General features: G+C 41.2%; 1 protein-coding gene across 1 annotated transcript; it reads left to right on the forward strand.

Annotated features, from left to right (window-relative positions):
* Positions 1–1,569: 1,569 nt before the first annotated feature.
* CRTAM (cytotoxic and regulatory T cell molecule) lies at positions 1,570–11,297 on the forward strand. Its single transcript, XM_001136009.6, has 5 exons — positions 1,570–1,741; positions 3,732–3,815; positions 6,507–6,653; positions 7,110–7,196; positions 10,388–11,297. The coding sequence occupies exons 1-5, from the start codon at positions 1,606–1,608 to the stop codon at positions 10,516–10,518; spliced, it is 585 nt and encodes a 194-aa protein (XP_001136009.2). The 5' UTR covers positions 1,570–1,605; the 3' UTR covers positions 10,519–11,297.
* The last annotated feature ends 2,088 nt before the right edge of the window (positions 11,298–13,385 follow it).

Here is a 13,385-nt window from a genome sequence, read left to right on the forward strand (position 1 = left end):
ACCTCTCTGGGCTCAGATGATCCTCCTACCTTGGCCTCCTGAGTAGTTGGAACTACAGGGGCGCACCACCATGCCCAGCTATTTTTTTGTAGAGATGGGGTCTTGCCATGTTGCCTAGGCTGGTCTCAAACTCCTGGGCTTAAGCAATCTGCCTGCCTTGGCCCCCCACAGAACTGGGATTACAGGCATGAACCATTGTGCCCGGCCCCATATTCTTCTTAAAATTTATTCCCAGTACTTTTATTTGACTAGCATTCCAGCTTTTCCCTCTTTTCATTGCCAGCAGCTCTCCTCTTTCTTCAATTTTCTCAGCACCTGTGTGGTCAGAGTTCATTTTAGCCTTACAGTCTATACTATTATCTCTATAATGTTTCCTTAGTAATTCTTTCTTTCCTCAGAGCCCTTACACACAATTCAGGTATTTTTATATTTTTCATACAGTTTGAATGTTTGATTAACCAGATATGTTTTCAAAACCATGGAAAATTATTTGATTAAATAAACACCAAGAAGCACTCACAAATTGTATAAAAACATGAACCACCTGTGACGTGTCAGTATATATATATATATATACACACACATATATATATATACACACACACACATACATATACATATATATATATATTTTTTTTTTTTTTTTTTGAGAGGGAGTCTCCTCGCTCTGTCGCCCAGGCTTGAGTGCAGTGGTGCGATCTTGGCTCACTGCAACCTCTGCCTCCCAGGTTCAAGCAATTCTCTTGTCTTAGCCTCCCAAGTAGCTGGGATTACAAACACACACACACCACCATGCCCAGCTAGTTTTTTGTATTTAAAGTAGAGATGGGGTTTCACCATGTTGACCAGGCTGGTCTTGAACTCCTGATTTCAGGCGATCCACCCACCTCAGCCTTCCAAAGTGCTGAGATTACAGGTGTGAGCCACTGTGCCCACCCGACATGTCAGTATTAGTATTTGTAAAGTGACAGGCACAGTTATTACATGCTTCCTGGATGTGGCTGGTAAACCTGTTCAATGACTGGTAAAACCTATACTAAGCTGACCCTCTGGAAACATTCCTAAGCATTGATTAATGTTATACAATAACATTTAGCATTGTGCTTCATAAATAGCTAGGCATTGTACTAAACATGTTATATAAATGAACTTACTAATTCTCACAAAACACTCGAAGAGGTAAATGCTGTCAGTATCTCCGTTTTACAGATAAGAGAAAAAAAAGTGTTAGGTCGGGTATCTTGTCCAACTCATTCAGGAGCAGGTAAATAGCAGCACTGGAATTCAGCCCAGTCTGAGGCTGATTCCAAAGCCATCTAATAGGTAGATAGATAGGTGGATGGGTAGATAAACAGACAGAGGGATTGATTGATGGATAGAAGGACACAGATAGAAACAGTGAATACTCTTTGCCTACCACTGCCACCACACAGAGGTCCAGCATGCTGTGCTTTAAGCCAGGCAGGTGAGCAGATGGGCACTCAGTGGGATACAGATTCAAAAACCAGAGCAGGAGCCGCAGAACACACAGTTCTGGGGTTTCTGCACAACCTCTACAAGCAGGTAGCCGCTAAATATATTCTCCAATCTCTTTTACTGAGCACAATGTGGGTAAAACTGCTCTCTATAGTAGCAGAATTTTGTTTTTCCCCTTTCCTAGTTACTGATGAAGAGACAGCTTCAGATGCTCTGGAGAGAAACTCTCTATCCTCTCAAGACCCACAGCAGCCCACCAGTACTGGTAAGTGTCAAAATCGTTCAAACTTGTTTTTAAAAAATCATGCTTCCTTGGGAAGGTTATTTTTCTCATTCTAAGTTTTAAGAATAATTTTTGTTTTAATTTTTACTAAGACCATACAGGCCCCCTCCAACTGGCTCCAGCTTTGTAGCACCCTAGAGTAGAACCACATCAGGCATCGGCATACTTAGTGGGATGGGCTTCAGGCTGACATAAAGCTTTGCAAGTTCAGTTCTAGTTTGCCTGAGATAGAGATGTACACATGTACACACACATTCACGACTGTGACATTTGAATTTCCTCTGCAGTAAAGGACAAAGTTGAATTCATTTATAGAGAGACTCGTTTCTTTGTTTTCCCACCTGAAGCACACCAAACACAAAACACAGACTTGGTATCAACAAAGAGAAAAGAAGCAGAAGCTGGAGATTTGGTGTTGTCATTGAATAACAAAATCACCTCTGAAGGCACATCAATTACTTGATTGTCAATAACTCAGGTCATTTTTGATGATGGGATTGAACTACAAATACAGAATAATTTAGAAAGCCTGGATTATAATTCCAGTTTTTTAGACAGTGAACTCACTAGAGGTTAACTCAGAGCAATGATTGTATATCTAATTTGACTTTGTATTTTACCTAGCATAGTGTCCAGCAATAGCAGCTTCTCAGAAAATGAATTGAAAGAAAGAAAGAAAGAAAGAAAGAAAGAAAGAAAGAAAGAAAGAAAGAAGTGGTTATGGTGCTTTGAGCAAGACTATTAGCCTCATCCAGAAAGGCATAAATTCCTACATATTCTCTTTCCATTTCATGTAATGTGTCAATAATAATTTCATTTGTTGGAATAAGGGCTTTCAGATCATTATCGTGTTCATAGTTCTGAGTATCAGATCACATTTTTAAAAATTTGTATCCTAAATAATATTTAAAAGTAAATGTTTGGGATTTCTAAACACTGATAAATACAACATGTACCATACAGTTTTTTGAAGGACAATGGAAATTGAAAATATTATGAAGTGGAACAGCCACATCACTTGCTTTCATAATCCAATATTTGTAAACGTGTTTAGAATCTAGTAATTTTTAACGGCTTGCTACTGAACAACTCAATTTTCTGCTCTGCTTTTCCATATATAAGACTTTAAAAATAGGGTTTCTAAAATTCCTTTCAGCTTTCCATTTCTACGATTTTATTACCTTTAATACCCATTTTCAATAGAATGGGAGGCTTCATTCCCCTCGGGGTCCACATAGCGGCGCTGTGCAATAGACTGAAAAGCAAGAAACTGCAGAGGGAAAAAAGGAAATTGGAAACATCAGCAGTAAAATCTGGAAAAAAAAAACACACACAGTTTCTGATTTTTTATAATTTATCTTATCTAGAAAAAACATCCTAGTACATCCCACTTCTAATGGGGAGGCAAGCAGAGGTTTGAATAACTGAAGCTATATTCCAACATAAATTTCAGGCTGTAGGTTTTCTATAATTAAAGCTTGGAATGCCGTTCCTCGGTGTTCAGTTGTTATCTTGAAGCAGTTTGTTATCCTAAAGACCTTTTCCCTAATAGGCCTGATTCAGGATGGAAATATGAAATAATGGGTTAAATGCTGGGCTCTAGAGTTAGGTAAAACAGAGTTTATGTATTGGCTTTGCCACTTATTTGCTACAGGACTTTAGGTACTTTACATAACTGCTCTAAACCTCCGTTTTCTCAGAGCTGTGGTGAGAAATAATATATACCACGTGCTCAGTTCAAGGCCAGGCACAGAGTAAATGCTCAAAACATTTACCTTAAAAAAATAAGGCAAAGTGAGCCTAGCCATTTGCAATTATGTTTGCAAGAAATCCATAGTTCAAAAATGATCTCAGTACTGTTTTTGAATTTGGCTTCCCAAACTGCTCTGGGAAGACTTACGTAACTACAGTTGAATATAGTCACATGTATATAATGTATGCATAGCTCATGTTTTATCTTCTTTCACTTTAGTCTCAGTAACGGAAGATTCTAGTACATCGGAGATTGACAAGGAAGAGAAAGAACAAACCACTCAAGATCCTGACTTGACCACCGGTAAGTGTCACCCACTGCATTTAGAATAAACACTCGACATTTTAACCTCTTAATCGATAAATTCAATGGCCTTTGTCAGTCCTCCCTTTTCTTGACCTTTCTGCCCTTTAGGACATGATTGGTTAATCACTCCCTTGTCCCTCCTTGATTTAGTTACCTCTCGGCTTCTTGACATACTTTTCCTGGTTCTGTTATTTGTTGCTAACCACTGCTTCTCTGTATCCATTAATTAACTTATCTTCCTCTTCTGACTTCTTAAATGTGTATATACTTCCGATTTTACTTCTCCATCTTTTGTTCTTCCTTTTTTTTTTTTTTTTATGAGACAGAGTTTCGTTCTTGTTGCCCAGGCTGGAGTGCAGTGGTGCAATCCCAGCTCACTATAACCTCCACCTCCCGGGTTCAAGTGATTCTCCTGCCTTAGCCTCCCGAGTAGCTGGGATTACAGGCACACGCCACCACCCCAGCTAATTTTGTATTTTTAGTAGAGATGGGGTTTCTCCATGTTGGTCAGTCTGGTCTTGAACTCCCGACCTCCGGTGATCTGCCTGCCTCGGCCTCCCAAAGTGCTGGGATTACAGGCGTGAGCCACCGCGCCCGGCTGTTCTTCCCTTATTTTTTAAAGAGTTTACTCATTCCCAAGATGGTTCCTGTTGCCACTAGGCAAAAGATTTCTCTCTTTTTCTTTTCTGGTTTTGTTTTGTTTTTAGAGACAGGGTCTCTCTCTGTCTCCCAGGCCAGGGTGCAGGGGCACGATCATGTTCACTGCAGCCTTGAACTCCTGGGCTCAAGAGATCTCCTACCTCCACCTCCCAAATAGCTGGGATTACAGGTGTGAGCCACTGTGCCCAGTCAGCAAAAGATTTCTATACCTATATTTCCAGAACATCCTCCTCAGCATTGCTCCCAATTTCTTTCCATTTTCTATGTATCTGTAGCTGAATTTTCTGCGATTTCCCCAAACTCAACATTGCTAAATACCAAACAGCACCTTCTCCCACAAAATCAGCTTGTCCAAAGCATCACACAGGCCCCAAAGCAACACACAGGCCCCAAACCTTGGTGTTATCTATCACTCCTATGTATGTGTACAAATATATCTATGTGTATATGTATATGCATATGCACACACGTATGTAAAATCAGGCAATTTCCAAGAACTTTTGAGTCTTGTCTTTCAGGTATTTTGTCCATTGTCACAGTTAACGTCCCAATCCAGGCTCTCATCATCTCCTGCATGGAGTATTATAACTTCAGTTTCTCCTCCTCTGGTTCACTTTTAGCACCCTACCATCAAAATATCTCTTTACACTCTGCATACCTGTGTTCTAAAACCCTTTATAGCTTCCTGAAGTCTACAACACAGAGCACGAGTCCCAAACACCTCATTAGGTGCCATCTATTACCTACTTCTGCAGTCTCATATCTACAAAGTCCTTACGAGATACATATTTTTCTCTGAAAACACCAACCCTTTTCAATGGCCCTGCCCTTGTTTATCCTCACTGCCCCTGGTGGAAGAGGCGACCTCCTCTCACCTCTCCTTACTCCCCCTTCAAGGCCAATATCTTCACTGAAAACTTTTTTGACCAACTCAACCCTCAGAGACCATTCTTGCCTCTGAACCCCTGAACACACTATGATATAAATACATATGGATCCAGAATTTGACATATCTTACTTTTGTTTGTTTTTATTAATTTGTTTATATATAGAGACAGCTAATCCCCAAAGCATGTGAACTGTGCCTTCTGTAGGTCCAAGCACAATGTTCTACACATAGCTGGCACTCCTTAATTATTCATTGGTTGAGATGAGGTGACTAGGACATTTAGCAAAACTACAGCCCATAGAATCAGAATTCTAGGTTTAGAAAGCCTTTTTTTTTTTTTTTTTTTTTTTAAGAGACAGGTCTCATCTGTCTCCCAGGTTGGAGTGCAGTTTCACAGTCATAGCTCACTGTAACCTTAAACTCCTGGACTCAAGTCATCCTCCGCCTCAGTCTCCCAAGTAGCTAGGGCTACAGGTGTGCACCACTGCTCCTGGCTAATTCTTTATTATTATTATTTTTGTAGAGACAAAGTGTCACTATATTGCCCAGGCTGGTCTCAAACTCCTGGCCTCAAGCAACCCTCCCATCCCAGCCTCCCAAAGTGCTGGGATTACAGGCATGAGCCACTGCACCTGGCTAGAAATATTTTTACAAGCTCATCTGATTTAGCCCAAATGCCTTCCTGTAGGGCCACATTTAACCTAACCAAGATAAATAAATTTTCATTTTATTTGGATCATTTTTTAAACTCCTTAACAATCCCTCTTGCTACTTAACTATATTTTGCTAAAAATCATTCCTAAAGCTAATTTGAATCTCCTGACTATAATTTAAGTCGATTTTCTCATATGCTTTCTCTAGAAATAAAAAATAACTAGCCCAATAGCTATGTAACTTAAAAAATCTTTTCAAAACATCACACATAATTGCCTTGTTTGTTGTATGCCTGTTTGCTTGTTCTCAGAGAATGAACAATGTAAGTCTCTTTACCTTCAGGGGTAAGATCTTTCTCATCTCTTCATCTGAGCTGTCTATTAGCTTATATCACATTGTAGAAGTATTGTTACATATTCTCCAGTGGCAAAAAAAAAAAAAAAAAAACCCAAAATATCTAAACTCCTTTTTCATTTTCCTTATAGAAGCAAATCCTCAGTATTTAGGATTGGCAAGGAAGAAAAGTGGCATCCTGCTGCTCACGCTGGTGTCCTTCCTCATTTTCATACTCTTCATCATAGTCCAGCTCTTCATCATGAAGCTGAGGAAAGCACATGTGATATGGAAGAAAGGTCAGTGGGCAGGGAACCTGACAGAGGCTATAAGACGCCAGAACAAATGGCTAAAAAAAGGGAAATTCTGTCCATTAAAGCTTTCTGTCAGACACTACATAATCTATTTGATAAGTGCTGTCTCAGATAAGCAATTGTTTGTTTTCTAGTAAACTCGGGTGTGAATCTCCAGGGACTATAGTCTAAGAGTGTATAATCAATAGAAACTAGCATAGCTCCAGAAATTGGCATTAAATGATAGACACTTCTATTCACAGAAGGATAAAAATCCCAGGACTGCCTAGCACAGTCCCTACAGGAATCAAAAACTATGTGTTGAATTAATGAGGTATGAGTTATGGGAGGGGCATGGTGAGTCTACTATTGCACAGTAACAGAGGTATTATCTTATTCAAATATACATTTCTACATGTCCGTGGCATCAGAAATTAGTCGCTTGATTTTCTTTTTTTGTAGAAAACGAAGTTTCAGAACACACACTAGAAAGTTACAGATCAAGGTCAAATAATGAAGAAACATCATCTCAAGAGAAAAATGGCCAATGTAAGTCAACTGTATGACCTGAGATCTGAACAATGAGGTTCATTAATGTATTAGTCAGATTTCCCCAGAGAGACAGAGACAACAGAATATGTGTGTGTGTGTGTGTGTGTGTGTGTGTGTGTGTGTATATATATGAGGCAGGATTTATTAGGGGAATTGGCTCATGAGATTATGGAGGCTGACAAGTCCTTGGACAGGAGGTCTGCAAACTGGAGACCTTGGTATGCTGGTAGCCTGGCTCAGTCCAAGTTCAAAGGCCTGAGAACTCAGGGGACCGCAGGCGAAAGTCCTGAAATCCAAAGCTAGGGAGTCTAGAGTTCTGCTGCCAGGAGAGAGGAGGGAGTGTATTCCAGCTCCAGCAGACAGATCAACACATTTGCCTTCTTTCTGATTTTGTTCTTTCCGGGCCCCCAACAGAATGGATGGTGCCCACCCACATCAAGGGCAAATCTCAATGCCCACCTACTCCACTCAGACTCACACACTAATCTCCTCTAGAAACAACCTCATAGACAAACCCAAAAATAATGCTTTACCAGATTTGAGGTATTTCTTAATCCACCCAACTTAACACTTAAAATTAACCATCACAATTAAGTAGTCACCTTTAAAAAGAAGGAGGCCGGGCGCGGTGGCTCACGCCTGTAATCCCAGCACTTTGGGAGGCCGAGGCGGGCGGATCACGAGGTCAGGAGATCAAGACCATCCTGGCTAACACAGTGAAACCCTATCTCTACTAAAAATACAAAAAAATTAGCTGGGCATGGTGGCAGGAGCCTGTAGTCCCAGCTACTCGGGAGGCTGAGGCAGGAGAATGGCGTGAACCCAGGAGGCGGAGCTTGCAGTGAGCCGAGATCGCGCCACTGCACTCCAACCTGGTTGACAGAGCGGGACTCCACCTCAAAAAAATAAAAATAAAAATAAAAATAAATAAAAAGAAGGAGAAGAATCAAAATCTGATTTTTTAGCACTAGAAAGTCTCCTAAATCATCCTGTAGAACTTAAGGAGTCTCATCTGCAAAAATAAATAGTAGCAGTTAAGTTCATGTAGCAGAAGGTGACTTCCTTTTGGGAAGCCATCCTTGACTGTTTGACGTCACACACAGGGATACCCCAAGACCACCAGAGGCTCCTATGACACCTTTGTCATAGAAGCACTTCTTCCTCCATATTGTCATTTTTGGTGTTTTTACATAGCTACTACAATACTCCTTTAGGTGGTGAGTAATCAGATTTACTCTGTATCCTCAGATTCTAGCACAGGTTAGTTGATAAATTTGTGTTAAATGAGTGACTATAGGCTCAATTAATTCAAGAAGGCACGTGTCAGGTCCTTTGGATGACTTCATTGCAATTCCTGAGACAAAATATGTAAAGAAAATGAAGAGAATCAGGATGGGAAGGAGATTGTGTATGGGAAGTGGAGGTTGGGGATTGTATTCTTGATAAAGATCTGGAAGGCAGAAGCTAGGACTACAGAAAAGCAAGAACATTCCACCTTCCAACCATATTATTTCCTCCATACAAACTAACTTATTCTACCCGCCAGGAGCTGCAAGAAATACAGCGAGTTTTGCCGCTCTATTCTATTGGTTTTACTGAGGTTTTTGTAGGAGGCTTGTCTTTTGTAACACCTCTGCCTCTTTAGGTTTTGACCTACTAGAGCGTGAACTGAGAAGAACGAATAGATGTACTATTCGTGTACGTCGTGTATTGTGTTCCTGGGAAAGGAACACAAGAGAATTGACTGTGTGAAAACTGGGGGTGGGAGGGGAAAATGTGTGTAAACAACATCCAAGTCCATTGTATTGCAACACCTGTTTCTAAATACCCGTCATCACATACTCACCTGGCGGATAGGAAAATGATGTTAATATCATGTGTGAGTTGGGTTGCTCCCTGAGCTGTTTTTCCTAGGCAAGAAGAACCAAAACAGTGGGAGTAGAATTATGTCTGTTAGCTGGAAAAATGGAAGCCCTTCCAGTTCAACTTTTAAAACAATTTTTCTTTCTTTGTTTTTGAGACAGGGTCTCTCACTCTGTTGCCCAGGCTGGAGTGCCATGGTGCCATCATAGGTCCCTGCAGCCTTGACCTTTCCAGCTCAATCAGTCCTCCCGCCTCAGCCTCCCTAGTAGCTGGGACTACAGGCACGCACCACCACGCCCAGTTAATTTTTATATTTTTAGTAGAGATGGGGTTTCACCATGTTGCCCAGGCTGGTCTTGAACTCCTGGACTCAAGTGATCCACCCACCTTGGACTCCCAAAGTGCTGGGATTACAGGCATGAGCCACCACGCCCAGCCAACTTTAAGAAAATTTAAAATGAGTACCTGCACGACTCAGGGGATTCCTCCCCAGAAAAGTACATCTTCAGGGGTTTGCTGGGGGTTTCACTTTCTCCTGAGCTCAAGCCTTCACTTTCATCCTCCTTGCCTTAGCACCCTCAAATCTAGCATTTTAATTGTGTTGTTTTGCACATATTAAAAATATTCTCTGGGGCCATCTCTAGTCTCTTTGTACAGAATTGCACAGGCCTTGAGTGTGATCTGCCCCAACCCTATTTTTGCAGTAAGCCCTGTTATTTTTAGTTTGCAATTTTGCTAAGGCAATATGTTATGGTCAGCAACAGATTGTTTTACAGCAGAAATATCTGTATATTTTATTTCAGGTTTACCAGTATATTGTTTATATAGTAAGACTTCTTTAAAAATTATAGTATAGGCCAGTGCAGTGGCTTATGCCTATAATCCCAGGATTTGGGGAGGCTGAGGCGGGTGGATCACTTGAGCCCAGGTGTTTGAGACCAGCCTAGGCAATATAGTGAAACCCCGTCTCTACAAATAATTTGAAAATTAGCTGGGCATGGTAGTGTGTGCCTGTAGTTCCAGGTACTCAAGAGGCTGAGGTTAGAGGATCACTTGAGCCCGGGAGGCTGAGGCTGCAGTGGGCCGTGATCACACCACTGCACTTCAGCCTGGGTGACAGAGTGAGAACCTGTCTCAAAAAAAACCACGAAAAACAAAAAAGAATATAATAATGCCTTCAGACCATTTATATGCATCAGTAAGTTTTAGGTTTTTATAAAGCAATACGTGAACCTAAAAATATGATATCCAATCAAAGTGTTTCAAGTAAATGGGTGCAATGTTATTCAAAATAAATATTCATCTTCAACATGTTTTTCTTTCAGCTTCCCACCCTATGCGTTGCATGAACTACATCACAAAGTTGTACTCAGAAGCAAAAACAAAGAGGAAGGAAAATGTACAACATTCAAAATTAGAAGAAAAGCACATCCAAGTACCAGAGAGTATTGTGTAGTGCTCTCTGCAATGGAACATGTGATTTCAGGGTTGCCGCAGTGTCACCTCAGTGGACCAGCCTGGGGGAAGGAGCTTAATTGCTGAGACATTAATAATGACCTCTTAGTGCAATGCAAGATGGTGTCCTCGGATAATGATCTGCCCCGGAGCTAGGGCAGCAACATGAGGACCAAACCATGCACATAAAGCTTGTAGTTTAAAAAAGAAAAGCAAAAAAATAATTATGCCTGACACTACTTCAGAGCAGGAGGATTCTACGAAGCCTTGGGGATCAGGGTCAGTGTGAGCAGCTAACATCCTACCTCAAATGGAACAGGATTTTTTGATGCTTTGCTCTAATGGAACTGCTTTAAAAAATTTTTTTTTCTTTTTAATATTTTCTTCTGGTCACAAAATAAAGAAATTTGGGATGCAAAGTACCTAAAGATCTCTGATCCTAAGAAGTTACTTCTGGCCGGGCGCGGTGGCTCATGCCTGTAATCCTAGCACTTTGGGAGGCTGAGGTAGGCAGATCACTTGAGGTCAGGAGTTGGAGACCAGCCTGGCCAACATAGTGAAACCCCGTCTCTACTAAAAATGCAAAAATTAGCCAGGCGTAGTGGTGCGCACCTGTAGTCTCAGATACTTGGGAGGCTGAGGGTGGAGAATCGCTTGAACCTGGGAGGTGGAGATTGCAGTGAGTCAAGATCTCACCACTGCACTCCAGCCTGGGCGACAGAGGGAGACTCTGTCTAAAAAAAAAAAAAAAAAAAAAAAAAAAAAAAAAAAAAAAAGAAGTTACTTCCAAGACAGACTTTTAAGATGTAACCAGCACAAAACAATGTCAGGGAGGAATGATACATGACAATAAATGAGTCAGATGGGCAAGAAGGCCCCAGAACCCATGCCCCAAGGCACAAAGAGGAGCTCAGGGTAGGCCCAAAGATTCGAATTCCTTAGATTACTAAATCACATGAGCGGACCTTGTCTGTCAGACAAGATTTTTACCTGGAAATTCCATGACCAATACACGTGCAAAAGAAAATGATGGGTTGAATTTACTGATTATTGACCTAATGGTTGGCTTTTTAAAATGTTTTAATAAAAAGCAGAATATATGTTTGTTTTTCTAGTGGTTATACCAAGTTATACTTCCTGTTTTCACGTGTGAAAGTAACATGGGACATGCCTTTCTTTTTCGATCAGTTTATTTAAGCTATACAGCAAACTTTGGCATTTATGTGGAGCATTTCTCATTGTTGGAATCTGAATAAACCAATTACAAAATAACATACGTGCATATTGTAAGTCTGTAATTTGTGATAGGGGCCAGATCCAACCATGCTGATTTTTTGTTCTCTTGACAAAACTGTTTTGGACAATCACAACATTACAGAAAAGTGTAAAGATAGAACAAAGCACTTTTCCCCCGGAATCATTTGAGAATAAGTTGACACAATACCCATTACCCCCCCAAATCCTTCAGCGTGTGCTTCCTACAAATAAGAACGCTCTCCTTTAGAAACACAATGCAACCATCAAAAGTGGGAAATTAGCACTGTTCTGCTTCCACCAACAGTCCTCAGACTCCATTCAGGTTTCTCCAATTGTCCCAAAGGATCCAGTTCAGAGTCACACTTCATTTTAGTCTCATTCAGTTTGGAACAGTTCTTCGGTCTTGGCTTGCCTTTCATGACCTGGATATTTTTGAAGATTACAGGCTGGTTATTTTATAGATCATCTCTCAATTTGGCTTTGTCTGCTTCCTCATGGTTAGATTCAAGTTGTGCAGCTCTCATAGGACTGTCACAGAAGCGATGTTTAGTTTATTTCATTGGGCCAGGCACAATGGCTCACGCCTGTAATCGCAGCACTTTAGGAAGCAGAGGCAGGCGGATCACCTGAGGTCTGGAGTTCGAGACCAGCCTGGCCAACATGGTGAAACCCCATTTCTACTAAAAATACAAAAAATAGCTGGGTGTAGTGGTGCATGCCTGTAATCCCAGCTACTCAGAAGGCTGAGTCAGGAGAATTGCTTCTACCAAAAAATACAAAAAATACAATCCCAGAGTGCCGGGATTACAGGCATGAGCCACTGTGCCCAGCATATAATGGGGTTTTGATCTAGATGAAATATAGTTCTATTTTTCAATGTTGTACCTTCCAAGAGAGAAGCCCTCTTCCTTCCTGTGTTTGCTTTGAATAAATTTGTTCAAGAGCAAATTTGTTATAATTGATAATTACTCTAGACCTGTTGAAATATGTTAATTTTTAGGCCAGGCGCAGTGGCTCACACCTGTAATCCGAGCACTTTGGGAGGCTGAGGCGGGGGGATCATGAGGTCAGGAGTTCGAGACCAGCCGGGCCAAGATGGTGAAACCCCATCTCTAACAAAAATACAAAAATTAGCTGGGTGTGGTGGTGGGCACCTGTAATCCCAGCTACTCGGGAGGCTGAGGCAGGAAAATTGCTTGAACCTGGGAGGCGGAGGTGGCAGTAAGCCAAGATCGCACTACTGCACTCCAGTCTGGGAGACAGAGCAAGACTCCGTCTGAAAAAAAAAATTTTTTTAATGTTAATTTTTTCTTACGTTTTCTGCTCTATGTCTTGTTTTCAGTTAGAAGCAAACCAAAACTAAGGCCACAAAAATGTCATTATTCTCCCAAATGCCATCTTGCCTAGGTTGATCTCAAACTCCTGGGCTCAAGTGATCTGTCCACCTCGGCCTCCCAAAGTGCTGAGATTATAGGCATGAGCTGCCAACCTGGCCCACACACTTTTAAACAAGCAGATCTCGATGAACTCAGAGTGAGAACTCACCCATTAGCAATGGGATGGTACCAAGCTATTCTTGAGGGACCTACCCCTGTGATCAAAATACCTTCT

Source organism: Pan troglodytes, chromosome 9 (assembly GCF_028858775.2).
Source record: "Pan troglodytes isolate AG18354 chromosome 9, NHGRI_mPanTro3-v2.0_pri, whole genome shotgun sequence".
Classification (NCBI taxonomy): Eukaryota; Metazoa; Chordata; class Mammalia; order Primates; family Hominidae; genus Pan; species Pan troglodytes.